At 34.5% G+C, this 19,628-nt stretch overlaps 4 protein-coding genes across 7 annotated transcripts; 1 reads left to right on the top strand and 3 right to left on the bottom strand.

The window, feature by feature from the left end:
- Positions 1-90: 90 nt before the first annotated feature.
- LOC108218413 (uncharacterized) lies at positions 91-4,672 on the bottom strand. Of its 3 annotated transcripts, none has more exons than XM_017391336.2 (4): positions 4,539-4,672; positions 4,140-4,366; positions 1,420-1,577; positions 91-371 (listed from the first exon to the last, which is right to left on the bottom strand). In XM_017391336.2, the coding sequence occupies exons 2-3, from the start codon at positions 4,299-4,301 to the stop codon at positions 1,428-1,430; spliced, it is 312 nt and encodes a 103-aa protein (XP_017246825.1). In that variant the 5' UTR covers positions 4,302-4,366; positions 4,539-4,672; the 3' UTR covers positions 91-371; positions 1,420-1,427. The 3 variants fall into 3 exon arrangements, with proteins under 3 accessions (XP_017246825.1, XP_017246826.1, XP_017246827.1); XM_017391337.2 differs by having other exon boundaries at positions 4,140-4,376; positions 4,539-4,646; XM_017391338.2 differs by having other exon boundaries at positions 4,502-4,632.
- Positions 4,673-5,805: 1,133 nt separating this feature from the next.
- LOC108215633 (rhomboid-like protein 15) lies at positions 5,806-10,751 on the bottom strand. Of its 2 annotated transcripts, XM_017388154.2 has the most exons (13): positions 10,576-10,751; positions 8,947-9,112; positions 8,518-8,821; positions 8,398-8,430; positions 8,226-8,317; positions 8,033-8,106; positions 7,648-7,739; positions 7,481-7,550; positions 7,141-7,319; positions 6,650-6,707; positions 6,511-6,567; positions 6,308-6,382; positions 5,806-6,233 (listed from the first exon to the last, which is right to left on the bottom strand). In XM_017388154.2, the coding sequence occupies exons 1-13, from the start codon at positions 10,597-10,599 to the stop codon at positions 6,228-6,230; spliced, it is 1,230 nt and encodes a 409-aa protein (XP_017243643.1). In that variant the 5' UTR covers positions 10,600-10,751; the 3' UTR covers positions 5,806-6,227. The 2 variants fall into 2 exon arrangements, with proteins under 2 accessions (XP_017243643.1, XP_063947697.1); XM_064091627.1 differs by lacking the exon at positions 5,806-6,233 and having other exon boundaries at positions 6,296-6,382; positions 10,576-10,741.
- A 450-nt stretch (positions 10,752-11,201) lies between these two features.
- Positions 11,202-14,113, bottom strand: LOC108216388 (uncharacterized). The gene is made up of 4 exons (XM_017389142.2): positions 13,685-14,113; positions 12,512-12,670; positions 11,979-12,060; positions 11,202-11,650 (listed from the first exon to the last, which is right to left on the bottom strand). The coding sequence occupies exons 1-4, from the start codon at positions 14,000-14,002 to the stop codon at positions 11,499-11,501; spliced, it is 711 nt and encodes a 236-aa protein (XP_017244631.1). The 5' UTR covers positions 14,003-14,113; the 3' UTR covers positions 11,202-11,498.
- A 2,586-nt stretch (positions 14,114-16,699) lies between these two features.
- LOC108216639 (probable glycosyltransferase At5g03795) lies at positions 16,700-19,545 on the top strand. The gene is made up of 3 exons (XM_017389462.2): positions 16,700-17,269; positions 17,905-18,469; positions 18,946-19,545. Exons 1-3 carry the CDS (start codon positions 16,951-16,953, stop codon positions 19,433-19,435), a joined length of 1,374 nt encoding a protein of 457 aa, XP_017244951.1. The 5' UTR covers positions 16,700-16,950; the 3' UTR covers positions 19,436-19,545.
- The last annotated feature ends 83 nt before the right edge of the window (positions 19,546-19,628 follow it).

Genomic DNA, 19,628 nt, shown 5'->3' with positions numbered 1-19,628 from the left:
ATGAGAATATAAATAATTACTAATATTATTAAATTATTAAATAAGGCAACATTGGATATCATATGCATTAGTTGTATATTTAAAACAAAATGAGCTCAAGCATAACTATATTATTCATCAAGAAGTCCAGTGCTGGCTCTTTGTTCTTGTGTTGTTGCTTCTCACCTCTCCACACCACCTTTCAAACTCACAAGATGTTTCCAAAAACACCAAGAACTAGACTAAAATATAAGTCACAAAAAAAGATGGTAAAAGGCAAATTTAGAAAGGATTAATTTTGTAAATACAATCCAGCAACAGCTGACAATATAAGAGATTGGAGGACCAAACTACAATAATAGCCTGTAACAAATCTTGTCCCTCTAGCACACCTGAAAAGCAGTTCTAGATATTATTAACTTACTAATAATATTAACAGATACTCAACATAACAATATGTGTACGATAAAGCACAAAAACTAAAAGATGAAAGGGTCCCCTTGACAAGTCTGCAGCTTCAAACCATTTTTAAATTTTCTTATCAGATGACGATGAATTGAACAATGGTTCAAACGGTAATGATCTAGAAGATTCTGCAAAATTTTAGCTGAGATGCAGGTTAAAGCAATAGAAACACACACCATAAGGGTGATCATAGCTTATAGTGGATGATCTGAAGTCAGCGCATTAACATATTTTTACTTTTCATAAAGCAGGAAAAATTGCTTAGGCATTAACAAGAACGTGAAGGAAGCAAGCTAGTCTTCGTTATAAAATGGAAATCGATGCTCAAAAAATTTATTATCATCCTGTGACTAAACGATATTAACATGCAATTTATATAAAAAAAGGGATAAACTTGAACACTAGATTTTCTTAATAAATTTCTTTAAACCCTTGATCAGAATTGACGGAAGGTGGCGTTGAACAAAAAGTATAAGTCAACTCTTGTTATCATATATGCCAAATTTGTAGAAAATACAGTTGCAGAGAGACCTGGTAATAAGTTAGTCAATGCCTTGTCAGATAATAACTTTATCAAAATAAATACTTGACAAAATACTTCATTAAAGACCTGGTGATAGGCTAACATAACTGCAAGTTCTATGAGAGAAATGAGGAAGCTACAAACCCTGGATATTATTTCTTCCAGAGGTAGTCCAAAGGCAAAAACAGTTCCCCTACAGTTTAAGATGGCATTAACTCTTAATACTTTAAAAGCCTTAAAATAATGATCACATATTTGGATCCGTTCTCCAATTTTCAACTTGCATTTCGTTCAGTTCTATAAATTTGGAAAAAATTACAATAGACAAAGCCATAGTTCTTCAGGAAACGATCTAAAAATAAGATTGTGTATTATAACATCCATCTCAATATTAATTTTGGTTGAGAGCACTCAATTCAATTTAATAAAATGACAATGAACTCTGTCCTTACCTCAAGAGTCAAGAAGAAGACGGAGCTGGTAATTCTGGTTGGGAGTTTGATTCAGTAGTAGCCTTTGCTGGTGGGACATATATTCGTGCCTTCTTCAAAATCTCAGCTACAATCCAGCGTTTGTGCTTGCTTAAAGGCCTAGAAGGATCCAATTTAACCTGAAATTAAACTCTGATCAGTCAAATACAAGGTACATATTGTCTAAGTAATAACACAAAAGGGTAATTAAATATAAACGTATAGTAGTGATTGTGAATCTGTCTCAAATATGTTATTATCACCAAAATATAATGCACTGGTAACAAATAGTATTCTAGTTTCTAATGCTGCTCATTATGCAGCGTAATCCTTATTACAGAAGCCTTGTTGAACTTGTTGAATCATCTGATGCTTAAATTGCCCTTAGTTCTGTCAGATTATTCTATGAACCGTTTGTAGTGCCAATCCTTCTGCTCTAGGAAATAGCAGCATTTAGTGAACCTTCAAAAGACCTTTCATTACAGTGTTATCAAACTGTAATTTAAGATGTTAATAAATTGTCATACACTCGATGATCAAGACCAGAAAGTATCAAACAGGTTTATTGTTTTTTACACAAGTGTGAGTGCCTAGAGAAGGAATGCATCAGAAGCTTACTCATTTTGTTGAGTTGTTACAGTCAGGTAAAAAGTCAGCAAGTAGTTTAAATGTATATATGAAATTAATGCTTGATGTTTCTATTAATTGTTCCAGTTGCAAAGTTTCTTTCATATTACTACTGCTTTATTGGTTTGTATTGTGTAATTCATCACCAGCATGCTATATAACATAATATATTAATTAATCGACGGAATCACCTGGAGTGGAATGTTGTCTTGTCATTATAATAAACTTGGACTATATATACTCACATCCTAGAGGACCCTCTTCCAAAAAACCTTACTATGCTCTAACACCACCGGAAGTGGCTTATTTGGCCAATTAGCTTAATCTAGTTGAATGCAATTTTACGTATTTGACGCAACAAGTTTTTGTGAACTATATAAGACCCCTACCAGGTTTCACTTCAATTAAAGGAAAGTCCACTTTCAAAAGAGAAATGCCAGGGAGAAAAAAGATATATTGAGCAAGTGTTCTAGCAATTCTATGTTTTCCAGAAAGTAAAGTGGACATAATGTGTAAGTGTTAATATGAATATTTCGGTGTTTCCACAACTTAGAAACAGGAGAGTCTAATGTTATTTCAGTGTTTTTACAAATCAGACACTGAAGAAAGAGAATCATGATCTTGAAAGAGGGAGACGGAGAATCATGTTCTTATATGATTCTCACTCAAGAGAATCATCTTGAAAGAGCTACATCGAACTGGATAATACCCTTCATACTTTCCAGGCAAGTGATCGATCACATCCACGGAAGCAGCAGGTGTCTAAAAAGGTAAGAGAGATATCAGTCAAGATCAGGGAAGCTGGTTGTCCCAAGCCTGTCTTGTGCATTATATGATTTGGATGAGAAGCGGAAAGAGAATATACTGCTGGGGCATAGTGAAAGGTTGGCAGTCACCTAGGATTAGATTCTTGCAATCCTACTTGTTATATTTAGAACTGTTTAAAGTCATAGTTTTCATCTAGTTCTCACATGCTAAGGGACAAAATAGTATGCTTTGTTCGCCTATCTACCACAGTATGCCCACATATGCGATGAGCGTTCCCCTTCAGCCAATCATGAACCAAGAGAAACTAGATATGCATACAAGAGGCAGTACATCTTGAGGATAAGTCTGTATAGGGGTGCTAGGTATTTGGGCTTTAATTACTTTCAATGACATCCAGTGATCCAGATGTCTAAATCAAAATTTATTACATGGTTGAGCCAACACTTACCTCTATTTGTCGACATGACATGAACTCTAATCAACGATCTAGTAAATGTTGTCAAATATCAGAATTGGATTATAAATCTTGTGAGGATGTTTCACATCTATTTGGGCCTCATGGTGAAGGTGAGAGCAGCCTTCTTACTTCCCCTCAAATCTCAATAGTCTAAGCCATTTCTCAGTTCGAAGGACAAGCAGCGACTAAGCATGGGATCTAGAGGGTTGCTAGAGCCATACAAAAAGAAGCCTAATTCCTAATGGTGAACTAAAATAACAAACAAAGAAAAATAGGAAAGATCCTGACAAGGTAATAAAATGAGAAGAGAGCGCCAGCATTGTGGGTTTCTTTTCTTTACATGATTGCATTATAAATAGTTCTATAACATCTCTTATTATATTCAAAAAATGAAGAGCCCGCATTGTTTTTTCTTAAGCTAATATAATATTTTGACAGTTAATTAAACTAACATAATGTAATGTATAACTAAAGCTATCGATTAATAATGAAGATGAGATCAAGGCCTCTGCAGTCTGCACTCTGAAGATGATAAGCTATGAGAAATTCATTCCTAAGATAACCACAATCAAGTATGAAAATTATGCACCCCGAAATGAGATACACAATCTTACTAAGTTGCCAACACCAACAGGTATGTATTCTAGTCTTGTTATCCTACAAATACTTTCAGTTGTACTAATGTCTACATCTAGGGCTTATAATCATATATGCAAATCAATTGTGGGCAGAGAGAGAGAGAGAGGGAGGGGGAGAGAGAGGGGGGCGAGGGAGAGAGATAGAGAGAGGGAGGGGGAGAGAGAGAGAGGGAGAGAGGGAGAGAGAGAGGGGGAGAGAGATTTGAACTAACTCTGTCACCAATGTTGCACTGGTTCTGTTCGTCATGAGCCATAAACTTGGAAGTACGCTTGACGTAACGATTGTAAAGCTTGTTATGAAAGAGCCTATCAACAGCCACCACAACAGACTTCTGCATCTTGTTGGACACAACCATTCCCACCACTGGCTTCATTTTCAATCCCTCTCTCTCTTCTACACCCTTGTTATTCACTCCCCTTTATTTTCAAATATCAAAAGCTGCAAAACCCTAACATAACAGTTTAGTTGTAGACCCAAACATTATCATATAACAATTTAACACAAATCAAACATAAATTATTAAATCAAACAGCAAGTAGCTTCTATGTTTGTATTGTAGATTAATCGATGAACCTTAGAATGTCATAGCTTAATTTGAATACATACTGACCGTGCTGATAGTGTTGTTTGTGTTTGGCAATTGTGTTGCTCTTGCAGTCGAAGTTTGTATAATTGACCTAGCCGCAGAGTGGCAGACTAAAAATGGTCTGGCCCAAACTGTATTCATCTTGGCCAAAAAACATAAAGTGTACCCGGTAAGTCCGTAAATTGAAATTCAATTTTTTTTTTAACTATAATATATTGCATTATATTTGTATCAATTTGCTAAACAAATAATTTGCATTATATTTGTATCAATTTGCTAAACAAATAAATGTATAGTGACTAATAATAATCTCAAGATGTAATGTATGTTTTTTGAGAATAAATGAAGTTTTCATCTCATCCTTTATTCGATTAGTAAAGGTAGAACTCTCATGTTTGTTTAATTTAGATAAATTTAAAAAATAAAATCAATATATGTATATATATTATTGGTGGATTCAGGTATTACTTTTTCATGAGCTAAAGTAATCTCCTAAAAAAAATTATTTATATGTACAATATTATTTAAGATTTCATAAATATACTTATTAGTTAATTTTTAAAATGATTAAATATAATTTCTGGGAAACTAAATTTCAAAAAAGAAGTCATATTTATGTTTATATATCGAAAGTCAAACTTAAATTTGACTAAATTAAACTGTACGAATTATGTAAAATTTGTTGAATCGGTATTATATTGATTATATTAGTTAATTATATGTTAAAAATAATATTTTTCTTGAAATAAAAATTTATCATGTTATTAATATTATTATTTATTATAAATAAAATATATCAATTTAACATGATAATAAATAATATAATTTTTTTTTGCAAATTCATTACATAAAATTTTCTTGCAGATTCATTACATATCTATGTATAGGTTCGAGTAATTATATTTATAGAAAAGAAAAATCTACCACTGAAGTTAGAATTTTTCAATATATTTTTTATCTATAGTATGTAGTAAAGTTCCCGAGCAAACAATATTCAAAGAGTGTTTGACATTACAATATGTTTCGTCATTTCTTTTTCAAAATTTTAAATATGCACGTATGCTGTTAGACATACACACACTAAAGAGCTTAATTATTTAAAATGACGGACAATAATGATACATTAATATAAATTGAGCTCAATTATTTAAATTGGCGGACAATGATGATACATTAATATGAATTGCTTCTGATTATTTTATCTATTTTACAATCTATATACAACACCACTAGACATAAACAAAACATTGAGTTAACAAGTTACCGTGGAAAAGTTCTGCTAGCAAAGAGAGAGGAGCAAAAAATGAACTAGCTAAAAAAAACATTTTACAAGTGCAATGGATGCAGATTATCTCAAATATGTCTGTTCCCTTCAAGGAAGGGGGAAGGCAGACAAATTAGCAAGGAAAGATTTGGCCGGTTGGTCGGAGAATTTGTCAAATTTCTAACTGCTTGTTTGAACTTTCTCATAATTGTGCATTACATTTGCTATACATCCTGCACACACATAGACTGACCCATAACAAGAAAAGGATAGAAGTACATAGAGAAATGTCAAGTGACTGTTAGAGCTGTGCAGATTGAACAGCACTATGAACAAAAAGGTTCCTGATATAGAATTTGATAGCAGCGAACCAAGACCAAAATGAAGAAAGGTTTAAATTTGAAGGAGGCCCTCTTGAATATTAGTGAATATGCTTCCTCTGCTGCCATTTACCCCTGCTTAGTCAAATAAAATCACCAAGTCATAAAAACACATGATCATTAGAAAATTACAGGTCTTAAATGCACACCTCTTGGCTCATGAGAATTTCAACAGCTACATTTAGATCTCCATCAGCAGCTGCCAGTGCAACTTCAACCTGTGTCTGCTCCCAAAAAGGCTAAACTTTTAAAATAGTACAAGACTAAATCAAATGCGATAACGAAAGATAAACCAAGAATCAAAGATTGGAAGTAGATTTAGTGAGAATCAAATACTAATCCTTATATGTACCCTTTCAAATCCCATTGCGACAAGTTTATTAATTTCTTCATCAGACACAACTGGAACCTGAAAAAACAATACAAGTACCTAAGATATGACAAACACCAGATAACTATAATTTAAATGAAGCTGCTCAACCCTTCTCAACCTGATGGCCTTGAAGTCCTGTAGCTGCTGCGGTGGCACCATTCTCTACCACTGGCCTCCTATAAGATAAGGACTAACTTTTAGGCACAAATACATGCACATAACCAATTTGTTATGAATATGATCAAGCAAAAATAATTCCATTTGTCTGTAATTTGAAATAATGGTGCTAACTAATTTGAATTACTACTAATTTACAAGAAATTACTGAGAAGTCTATGAAGCAGTTATTTGATCTTGAGCCAACTCAACATTAGAGTTGTACATCTCTACTCTCCCGAAAAGAAAGAAACTGCATCTTTCATTTTCTGTAGATTGTTATTACATGCTTCCACTGATTTATTTCCATTTAAAAGAGGGAAAACAAACAAAATAAAATCGCAGCAATGATATTCTCCTCAAGCAGGAGAATAAACTATAGCTAGGGTATCAAGAGTACCCCTAAGGGAACTCATCAACACAATTATAAAGGAAACAACTATCTGAAGTTACCTTCCATCAAGTATTGGCTGTGGAGCTCCAACTGCTGTGTTTAATAAATCGTTTGGACTGCTGCTACTATCCAAGAGTTTAGCTTGTAAGCCCAAGTCAGAGTTTACAGTAGAAGCATTGGTATTCCGTCCAGAAGCAAGAGTTCTGCCCGTCCCAGGGAACCTGCTATCATCTGCTGACTGCACATGATAGTTAAAATTAAGAAATTGTAAGAGTGAAACTCTCTTTCATAACTTGGGATTCATAAGAAAGAGGCAATAAAACATAATCTCAAAATAATCTGGTGTGCACATATATCATCTAATGTACCAATGGCTTTTTGGAGAAGTTTGCTTGATACCTGAGCGGAAGTCCCTCTTTGTGGCATCCATGAAGAGAGGTTCCTCCATATATTTCCAGAGAGCAATCCACTAATAGAATTCAAAAGCAAAACAAAAAACAAATATCAGGTTGTCTTTGATTTTAAACACATAAACACAAGAAAACAATTTAAACATACGCGAATACCTAGACACATTTTGATTCGTATATGTGGGAAGATATCCTGAAGGGTTTCCACCAGTGCACATTATATATTTTGGTCTCCTTACACAGGTTGACTGTACAAAAAATAAAAACAAATATGGCATCGGGAATTAAAAATTAGCATTTTTAAGAACTATAGCCATAAAGAAGTGGAAATGTTCAGACCAAAAAGAAGGTTGAGATGTAGATTGTGTGTGAATCATTTGACACAATGTAAGGAAAGAAATATATGATACTAGTTTGTAGTCTCGTTATTGAAAGAACTGCAGTATATATTCATGGGGGAGTATCTCGATTAAAATCTTCCTTAAAATTATACAATATTACAATAAAATATTATAAGAAGCAACATGCTGGAAGTACTCACAAGCCATGTCGAGGATTCAATTGATGAATAGAAGGATGGTCCCGGCACAAGAAAGTTGAACAAGCCGTAAGTATCTGCCACAAGAGAATAATTGTTGTGAAAACATTCAACCCTTACGACTAAAGATTTAAGTGTTTTTTTTTTTTTTTTTTGGAGTGGGGATGGGAGGTTAAAAGTGGTCACAATAGCATACATGCAAATCCAGACAAAATGCCGCATAAATGCCCCAGTAATGACACGTTGGACATAACAAGCTGGAGGACAACTAATAAGATCCATGCATACCTAAGAAATAGCACAAAGTAAAGAATTAGAGGATGGAAGGCAGAGCGTAATAAAGTAACACTATAAGTCACTACATGTACCATTGAGCAGGCACGTTAAATAGTCCAAATACACTGCAAAAACAAAATAACCCCGTCAAATTCAGGATATAGATATCCCTCGTATGAATATTACAAACTCCAAAAGAGAAGTGTATATACCTTCTATGTTGAGCTCCACTTAGACTTGTTTCTATAACAATCATAGAAAACAGTATTCCTGAGAAACCAATGGCACACTCATCCATGAAAATTGGAAAAGGGTAAAAAGGGTTATGTGCTAACAAAGCGGCAATAAGAAGATTTAATAGAGCGTTGCTTGTGGCCAACAGAATTGTGATGTACGACAAGCGGATAGATCCCATGATCCTCTCCAGCTCAGAACCAAGTGGAACAAATGCCAACATGTTGAATAACACATGCAGTAGCGACCCATGAAATATTACAGAACTGTAAATCCTGTAAACTACAATAACAGAAAGAGCGACAATTCACTGACTAAATTAGTAGATTTCTAGTTCACATGACAAGAAAACAGAATCCAAGTAATCACCATAAACAGAATCTATCCATTTGAAACAAGGTACACACCTTGAAACCTTGATATAACAGCGACAGGTAAAAAGCATACTTCCTGGAAAGAGTCGTATCCAGCAAAAAGACATAGCACGTATATAGCCCCACATACAATAATCACTACAGAAGTAAGGAATGGGATGCCTTCCCACCATTGCCCTATCCTAGTAGGCAATCCAGCCTATGCAAACATTAGAGTAAAATCAACACGAAAGAGGATATAAAGACTATACTGAACACCTTAAACAATAATGACAGTTTGCTATTATGCCCATCGTCACCAAACTCTGAATAATGACATAAAAAGATTTGGTGCCTCGCATTCAAATAACAAACAGGCAAACATGTTCGACTTGGAGTTTCAATGGGTCAGAATCAGATGCTATATATATATAATACATAATGATTATATGTGTGTGTGTGTGTGTAGTGAAAGAGTTGCTCTAGCAAGAACCAACTTCAAACTGATAACTAAAATTGATAATTTGAATAGTTAAAACTGGTAATTTTGATGCAGATTACAAGTAATTTTTGTGACTTTTAAGTGGTGATTTGTACTCAACTTGTGCTTACTGATTTGCACCAATTCAAATCAGCAGTTTCAACTACAAAACCCACAATTCTCCATTTAAGGAATTTACATTTAAGTACAAGCAGCAAATTTAGAATTATTTACCTGGAAATTAGTCGACTAAATTATTGTCGATCTGACAGTAAAAATTCATATTTCATTTGTAAACTTCCCTATTATGAAATATTTCATTTTACTTATTAACATTAGCAATCTAATTATACATATGTGGGAGGGTGGGTAACATTAGTATGCCGGAAGTGATAACTCATAAAATCATTTTATTCAATAAAAGTTCAGATGTATGCAGCTATTCTTAGTTACAGCTACTACGTCAAAGCAAACAATGCCCAAAAGTATATACACCTAACAGCAGAAATACAAATTTTCTTCTTTGAGTATCTTTTGATAGCCTAGTGGTAAGCCCACAGTTGGCAAGACTCGTTCCCCTCCCCTATGACATAAGGAGACGGATTCTAAACCTCACTTCCCCCTCCCCCTTCTACTTAATATCTACTTTACTAGAACATATGCAGCATGCCAAAAAGAAACGGAAACACTTCTTTCATGAAAACTTGTGTTCTCCCTTATCAATGAAGCAGATCTGACTGAAACTTACGTAGTAGCATAATATTAGGGTACAGAAATACTGCAAGGATCTAGATTATACAGAGCACCAATATCAGCTAAAATTAAGTCCGAAACGTGAAATTAAGTTAAAACATAGGCATTATCATATTATTCATTGTAAAACTAGAATTTACGGTAAGCCTCATCCCCTTAACTTTAAATAATGATAATCTAATCAAGCTAAGAATTAGGGTTTTTGAGTCCCAAAAATCACAAAAAATGAGTTGCAAACACAACGACCATGCTAAGCAGTAAGCATAAACTTGATCAAACAGTTGCAAGGCAGCAATTCAGAAAGTAAGACATACTTATAGCTCCGTATAATGAAAACAAGTGCAAACATAGACACAATTGTTCATCCAAATTAATAATAAAGATAGAGAAGGAGAGAGGGAGAGAGGGGGAGAGAGAAGGAGGGAGGGAGGGAGAGCGCAAAGGCTTACCTCAGTGACGATGTTTGATCTCATTTTGTACGTTAAGTGTATTTGCAGTGAGTTGTATTTACGAATCCCCACTGGAATTACTAATTAGTCTCTATATGAACTGCTCTCATCACTTTCCGGTTGGTACAAGATTTCTCTGGCTCTTCGTCCAAATTCAGACTCAACCGGGTCGAACCGGGTGTTTTGTTAATCACGAACCTGACTTATTTCTAACCCGGTAACCCCGAAAACTGATTCACTAGTTTTGGGCTTGATGCGTGCAACCTCGAAACGGCCCAAGTCACGTGAATCTATCGAAACGAGAAGATGGTGTAGAAGTGATGATGTCTTGTTTAAGTAACCAAAAAACTCTTGTTTATTTTTTTTTGTAAGGAAAAACTCTTGTTTATTTAATAGGTCTTCTAATATTTTAAAAGAATGTATTGGTTTTACAACGTTTATAGTTTTATTGCAAAATTTATCTTGCATTCTTTTAAATGCTCATTCTGCCAAATAAGGAACTCTTCCAGTTCAATTCATTGAATTTATAATGCAATTATACATCCTTGATCGTCTGCTATATGCACTTGTCAATATTATTGATGCATAAAATAAATCTGGTAAAAAGAATATCAAAAAGAAAAAGATGGCAGCATTCCGAGTTCAACTTTTGGAATTAAGAGATGTCATATTGCAACTCACGGGAATCAGGATACTGTAGCATAAACCGATCCGTATACACCGTCACAACAGGAGTAAATACTCTTCTTTTTCTTTTCTCTCCGGGGTCGGGGGTGGGGGTTACAAGGAAGGTTTGATAGAAAAAGCCACAGAAATGCTGTGACGCCACACGAACTAGTCTAACAGATAACAGATCTTGCTCTGCATAGAACTTTTTGAGCTGGCTCATGGCTGTTGATACTGGAACATATGCACACAGCCACCTACTGTTCTTCTTCCCATCCTCCTAACCTCATACCAGGGTCATAATTTGTGAACAGCCTAAACTCATTACCAAGTTTGCTGGAGTGCTGAGGCCGAAATTGGCAAGGGCGCAAGCCCAAGAGTTCAGCTGCCCTGTCCTTTTGCACCTGACCTGTACAATACAATATTAGATTCTTTAGCAACTAAATTTTATACACCCCCCAAAACATATCAATATTAAACTAATAAGGAAAAGATATGATTTCCAAATTTTATCAGTTCACATATAATAATTAAGATTCCTCGTTGATCTACAATTTGTGTATGTAAATTATTGTTTAGATAGTTTACGAAATTCAAAATTAGATAATCATTCACAAATTTGGTAGTAGTGCAGCATGTTTTGTACTCTGCAAGATCTAGTGTGGAAAATGCATTTTCTCCAAAAAGCTTTTAACACACTGTACATAAATTTCTATGGTGACAGAGAAAAGATTTACCAGTGAGAAGCAGAAGGTGAAAGTCTCCAGGGTGCGCAAGAAAAGCTATTGTCTGAGCAACCTTGTCCAGGCATTCTTTGCTCTGAAGTAATAAGAATTATATAGTAACTACATCAATCACAACATGATTTGATGTAAAATACATGTCAAGGTATAAATATTAGTATGTTACCAAAGAACTACCCCTATTGTTAGTTAACAGTCTAAACTGACATCTATATGATGAGAATAACTATAGGGAGCTAAGATTTGCACACCCTAAATTAATTTACCACATCCTTCCAACTACCGTACACTTTACACCGCAACAAATAACGTACAGCCCTGTAATAAAGGGAGCCCCTAGACCAATCTAAGATGTGCAAACGTCAATGCCTGATAGTAAAATTGATAATTTAATCCATACATGCATTATTAGCAGGTTCAACTGCATCCATCAATCTATTTTGCATGCATTCAAAAATAAAGGGTAAACGCAATCATGAGAGTTTACGCGATCTTAAGGGATCTGATATTGTCACTATTTTTCTCACCAGGTAAGGAGGATCTGCAACCACAATTTGACATGCATGCTTCAGTGAAGATGGGAGCTCTTCTGGTTCATTGTAGTCATAAAAGGTGAACTCGCTTCCATACTTCTCAAAACGTTTGTCATACTCTAGAAGTTGCACGGGTATATTAGGATGAAGTTTCTGTAAGTAACCAGAAACACACTAAGTCCATGGATGCACATAATAAAGAAATGAACAAGTGTAGAAGTATAACAACTAGACAGTCACCACACATATAGTTCAAGGCACACGATACACAAAACACATTTTGACAAAGCACAAGCAAAGTTAGAAACATATCGAGCTTTACCCAAAAAAGAATAGAGGGCAAAATAGCAACCGGCAGAAGGAATTGATGTCTCTGCAACCTTCACCAATTCAGATACCACAAAATCTTACCACCTCTTAGGTTGTGTTCACTTGGAGTGAATGGAATGGAGGGAGAATGGAATGAATTTTGTATTCAAAAATAGTATTGATCAAAGAAAATGTATACAATTTTCATTCCTTCAATCATTCCATTCCTTCTATTTTAACTAGAATTCTATCCCACATGTTTTGAAAGGAATGCTCATTCCATCTCTACATCATATTTCTTTACAATCTTTATCACAAAAAAATTGAACTCATTCATATTTAGTCACTATTAGCTCATACTTTCTTCTTTCTCCATAAAATTTCTATATAATTTTTCATTCCATTCTCCCCTCATTCCATTCCATCCAAGTGAACACACCCTTAGTGCAACACAATAGTGTTCTACTCTTCTTCACCTAACAACCTAAAGTGATATAATAAAGTCTGAGTTGACATTTTGTCAACGCCATACCTTCCATACACATAAATACAGTACAAAAAATGATTTCATCAAATCAACACCCCCAAAAATAAAAAATAAAAATAGTTATGAATCGTGATACATAACACAGCAAATCAACAGCTCTCAATTTCTATATTCTTCATCTCGTTTCTATACTTATATTTTTAACTAAGCAACAAAATGAAAACAATTGCTCTGAATTCTAAATTAAAATCTCCACAAAAACTAATTTACACAAATTACACAACCAAACACAAGCATCTAGCATAAAAAATAACCGAAACACGATATATTTACGCAAACAGATACAGATAAGTTTATGAGCAAGTAAAGACCTTGAGGTAAACATATAAAGTAGGACAAGCAAGACACGCCACAGAAGGCGAATCAATAGACGAGCAAAGAGCGTGGACTTCTTTCGCAACGGTCTCGGCAGTTTCGCGGTCGTACCAGAACTGGCTGAGCCGCCAATCCTCCGTCACCAACGCCACGTCTCCACCGGAGACGGCGGTGGCACCGGAATCAGTGTCGATTGTGCGATTCTGCTCCGCGAGTAGCTCTCTGAGTGCTTCAATTGCTTGAGGGCTTAACATTGGAGGGTCATCGTCTTCTTCTACTTGGAGAGTGTTAGGGTTTGTTTTCTCTGTATCCATTTGTGATTTCTCGGCCTCGGGATCTGATTTTTGTGCGGCGATGAACTTAAACCCTCGCGCTAAACTAGGGGAGAGCGTGGCCGGTTGGGCTCAGTTTCGGGGTAAAACCGGAACCGCAACCATATATCTTCGGTTTTTAAAATCGAAAACCGCAACTACCGGTTCGGATTCGGTTTCGGTTTCAGTTTAAAAACTTCGGTTCGGTTGTAATCGGCTCGGTTTCGGTTATAAAACCGATGTATATAAAAATGAAAAATAATATACGAACGAGAAAAATTGATGCGCATACTCTAGATAATTAATATAATTCAAGTTTGAACATAATTGATCTGCATATGCCAGGGGCTCAAGCAACAAGTCTAAACAAGTTGTGTATGATATCCAGAGCATAATTAGAACATCGATGATGCTTCTGCTGCTTGATGCAAACCAGCCAGCCAAATTAAACAAAGTGGACACATCAAGACTCATTCAACAGAACAGATTTTTTGCACCATTTTTCATCGACATGAACTTATTGTAAAAATAGTTTTCAGTACACACATTAGTGCTGTTATAGAATTACACTTATTAAGCTGCAAGCAAAGCATAGAGAAGGCACATGCTACATTCCAGGCATTCTGGCAAGATGCAAGGCCAACTCGGAGGCTAACTCTTGATAAATACCAAGGCTACTCTTTTCAGCCTTTCATTAGAAAATATCAACCAATTCATTCCAACACATAAGTAGCCCAAACTTATAAAATGTAATATATTTATTTTTTCGAAATTATTTTTAAATTCATATAATATATATTATATATATTATATTTATTTATTTAAATAATCGGTTCGGTTCGGTTTTTTCCGGTTCGGTTTTAACCAATAACCGGAACCAAACCCATAACATCTTCGGTTTTTTATTTTTCGGTTTCGGTTTTGGATCGGTTTTTCTCGACTCGGTTTTCACCGGTTTTTACTTGTTTCGGTTCGATTTCGGGTTTGTTTCGGTTTTTTGCTCAGCCCTACGCTAAACTACACTAAACGTCGCCATTCTTGTCTTTGCAAGAAAATTAGAAAACATTGGAGCATCTCCAACGGTGTTCGTAAGATATTATGTAAAATTTGCTGAACCTGTAAGACATTTTGCTTTAATGGTATTGGTTATATTAGTTGACTATAATTTAAAAATAGTATGTTATTAATATTTTAGATTGTTAAAATAGAATATATCAGTTCAATATGGTAATAAATGATGTGCAATCTTCCTACAAATTTCCTTACAGACCTGTAGAGGTTCGACAAATTTAGCCATCCATAGGAGGTTGGCTAAATTTATAGACAACAGCTGAGCATGGTTGGAGTTGAGTTTTTCGAACTGTTGGCTAAATTTTTTTATTTTAAGTATGTCAACTCATCTTTTAACCAAGGGCTTTCAATGGTTGGAAATGCTCTTACGCGTGTTTTGCGTAGCCTAAATTTATTCTGAAATTTTAATAGTATTATTCGGATTCAATCCTAAATTTTAGAGGTAATTGCATATCGCACCCTCTAACTATTGTTCAAAAACGATATTGTACCCATACTGTGTGAAACTCAACTCGCACCCCCGTATTCACATTTCAATAACGATACGCACTCCCTCCGTTAAATTCTGTTAAAATACTCCCTTCGTCTCAATTTACATGTCCATTTTGCTTTTCGAGGAGTCAAATTGACTAATTTTTAACCAACTATTAAAAAATATTTATTTATTTATTTAGGAAATAGAAAGTTGCATATTAAAATAGACTAGATTTACTTTTTGATGATATTTTAAAAAAAATTGTTTAATTAAGCTATTCCCAAATCCAAATGATTTTACATATCATATGATTTTAAATTTTTAGTGATATGTGTATTAAGTACTTAAAATATACACTATTTTAAATATAAAAAATAAAAATTATGTGATATTTATCAGAAATAATACATAAAATTATATATTGAATAAAATATATAAATTTTTATTATTTTTTTTTGGAAAAACTGATCACAAAAATTTTAAAAAAAATCATAAAAAAGTAAATATAGTCTATTTTAATATGTAAATTACTATTTCCTTAAGTAATAAATAAATATTTTCTAATAGTTGGTCAAAAATTAGTCAATTTGATTTCTCGAAAAGCAAAAGGGACATGTAAATTGAGACGGAGGGAGTATTTTAACGGAATTTAACGGACGAGGGTGCGTATCGTTATTGAAATGTAAAGATATGGGGTGCGAGTTGAATTTCCCAAAATATGTGTAGAATATCGTTTTTGAACGATAGTTGGGGGTGCGATATGCAATTACCTCTAAATTTTATGATCTAAGTAAAAATTGCAAATTCATTCGATAATTTTATGTGTCTAAAAGACTTTTGTTTTAAGTAATTACATTTGGAACTATTCAGTTTGATACGTGATATTTGAGAATTTTTCTTATCAATAATGATTATAATTTTCTTAAAGGCAAATTTATCAAATACTTTTTATGTTAAAGTCTTAAAGAATATTATCTTTATTATAATTTCAATTAAAAATTACAATTAATTTAAATATAATCAATATTTTATCAAACAATTTAATTTTCATTGGAAATGGATCGTCTTATGTCTTTCTTTTTTTAGAATTGTCATCTTATATCTAATTTATGTTATAAAATTTAAGCTAAATTTTATACTTTTATAAATAGTTAAACATCACCTAACTAACACAAATATTGCTCTGTCAAATTTCTAGATTTCTTCCTGTTTTTCCCTTTCATGCCACAATCACGTCCACCTTTGACCAGAATAGAAAGACTTTTAACTACGAACAACTTCTTCCATCTTTAACTACGAACAACAACTTTCATCAGAATTAAAACGAACAAAATTAAATTTCTAACTTGAAAATCTTCCTGCCATAACTCAGTTAACTCGTCCCCTCAGCCCTCAGGCGACTCAAATGACTCGTTCATTGGTACTTATATATTCCCTGCTATCTCGCCGGAGACTATCAGAATCAAGAAGAACATTATTTTTAATACCCACAAGCTTAGCTTTAGTCACCTCTCTAGCCATCATTTTCTACATCTCTTCAACCTCTAATCTTTTCACCAATCAAACCCCTCCTCTTCTTCTCAAACACACCATCTCTTCTTCACTTAATTACCCACCTACCAACTCATTGCTTACAATCCCTCTCAACAATGTTTCTTCAAATCTTGCTAATTTACAAGAAAGCCCTCGCCTTTCCACCACCCAACTCAGTTTTGAGTCTGCAGGTACTTTTTGTTTTTCATTTTGTTGTTTTTTGATGTGTAACAGTGTTTATGAGATTGTTAATTGTTGCAAGTTTGAATTTTTATGACATGGGGTGCGGTGATAATCGTGAGTGTACTTAAGTGGTAATTGTATCAAGAATTTAGAGACTTGATATTGATTAAGGCCTTTGTGATCAGAAGTTTCGGGTAGGGGAAGATTATTGAATGTGGATTTTTGTGAATGAGGTATTTTGTTTGTTTCAGAATATTACGTTTTGTGATGAATATCATGTAGTCTGATTAAGCGATTTAGTGGCTGTTACTGTAGTTACAAAGCTGCTTTTGGGTCTTAAAAGGGCTTTTTGGTCGATTAAAGTGCTTAGCTTGGTTGCCTAGTATTATCATATTTGAAGTGACCCTTGGAGTCTAGTTTTATCCACACTGTAAATGCAAGATATAGTTAGAGTAATTAGTTCATTAATACTATTGGGTGTCCTAGTAAAGTAATGCCGTAAAAGTAATGGTACTAGTTATTGGTGGATGGGGAGGGAATTTTTTGAGATTTATGGTAATTGGTACATATCAATATTTCTTTGTCTGTAATGCGATTAATTGCTTAACCTCTTTGGTTTGGACGGACTAATTTTCAATGCCAGGATACAGTGTGAATAATGAGGTGTTCCATGACAAAGACATATTTATGGAAAACTATAAAGATATGAGCAGGAGCTTTAAGATTTACATCTATCCTCATTCTGAAGACGATCCATTTGCTAATGTGCTCTTGCCTGTGGATTTTGAACCTACGGGAAACTATGCCAGTGAAAGTTACTTTAAAAAGGTTCTTGTTAAGAGCCATTTTATAACAGAGGATCCATTAGAAGCAGATCTATTCTTTCTACCTTTTTCAATTGCGAGGTTGAGGCATGACCCGCGAGTGGGAATCAATGGTATCCAAGATTTTGTCAGAGATTACATCTTCAACATTAGTCACAGCTATCCCTTCTGGAATCGGACTGGTGGAGCAGACCATTTTTATGTTGCTTGTCATTCCATTGGACGATCTGCTATGGACAAAGCAGATGAAGTAAAATTAAATGCCATTCAAGTCGTATGTTCGTCAAGTTATTTCCTATCTTCGTATTATGCTCATAAGGATGTATGCTTGCCACAAATCTGGCCGAGGCAAGGGGAGCCACCAAAAATTGCACCAACAAAAAGGTGCGACACTGTCTTCAGTCCCTTTTCTACTCATGTAGCCCGACTATAGGATGGTTTAGGTGGTTAACAATATAAGCAATTTCACAATATGACTAGCATAGCAGTGGCATCCAAAAGTAAACGAAATCAGATACTGATACCATATCAATATCATAATCTCATCGGTTATAATTCCTCTTGTGACTTGTCCCTTCAAAAGATTTAACGCACTCGTACTAATTTTTTGTTATACCATTGCTTATTTTGATTTTGATCTACAACTACCTTATAAATGGTAACTAAATCTAGACTTGCATATTTAGGTATCTAATAGCTAATTCAACTTGCAATTTGCAAATGCCCCTTTGGCCCTTTATATATTTAAACTTGAACCTTGTAACCACTAGGCTGAAGCCAAGTGTTCTAAAAATATATACTCATATTATATATTTTACTTTTTAAAGAAAGATAACATAGAGTTCTCTTATTCATTTCAGGAATAGGTTAGTCTTCTTTGCAGGGTCAATAAACTCCCCAGTACGAGAAAAACTTGTTGAAGTATGGGGAAATGATTCTGAGATCTCTGTTCATTCTGGTCGTCTCAAAACACCTTATGCCGAAGAGCTTCTAAGGAGTAAGTTCTGTCTGCATGTTAAAGGTTTTGAAGTGAACACAGCTCGCATTGGGGATGCGTTATATTACGGTTGTGTCCCTGTAATCATTGCCAACCATTATGATCTTCCATTCGCGGACATATTGAATTGGAAGAGTTTTTCAGTCATCGTCCCTACACTAGATATCCCATTGCTGAAGCAAGTCCTTAAAGGGATAACCTTTAATGATCATTCTAGATTACAACGCAATGTATTAAAGGTCAGAGAACACTTTCAATGGCATACGCCTTCTGTTACTTTTGATGCATTTGACATGGTTATGTATGATTTATGGCTCAGGAGAAGTTCTGTTAGGGTTCGATTAACCATTTGATTTGTTGAATTGCCGCTACCAGCAGATAGTCTATACTGCATACGGTGAATGTAACTGAGTTTCTATAGTGACCATTAGCATTATATTTAATAAAAAATTTAGAAATTAACATCCCATATTCCTTTCTACTTATTGGTTATGTTTGCAACATCCTGGAAGTAGACTGTGTAGCAAACAGTATTAGTTGTCAGAG

The sequence above is a fragment of the Daucus carota genome, chromosome 4, assembly GCF_001625215.2.
Source record: "Daucus carota subsp. sativus chromosome 4, DH1 v3.0, whole genome shotgun sequence".
Lineage (NCBI taxonomy): Eukaryota > Viridiplantae > Streptophyta > Magnoliopsida > Apiales > Apiaceae > Daucus > Daucus carota.
The sequence above is the reverse complement of the archived record's forward strand: the minus strand, read 5'-3'. Positions and strand labels throughout refer to the sequence as shown.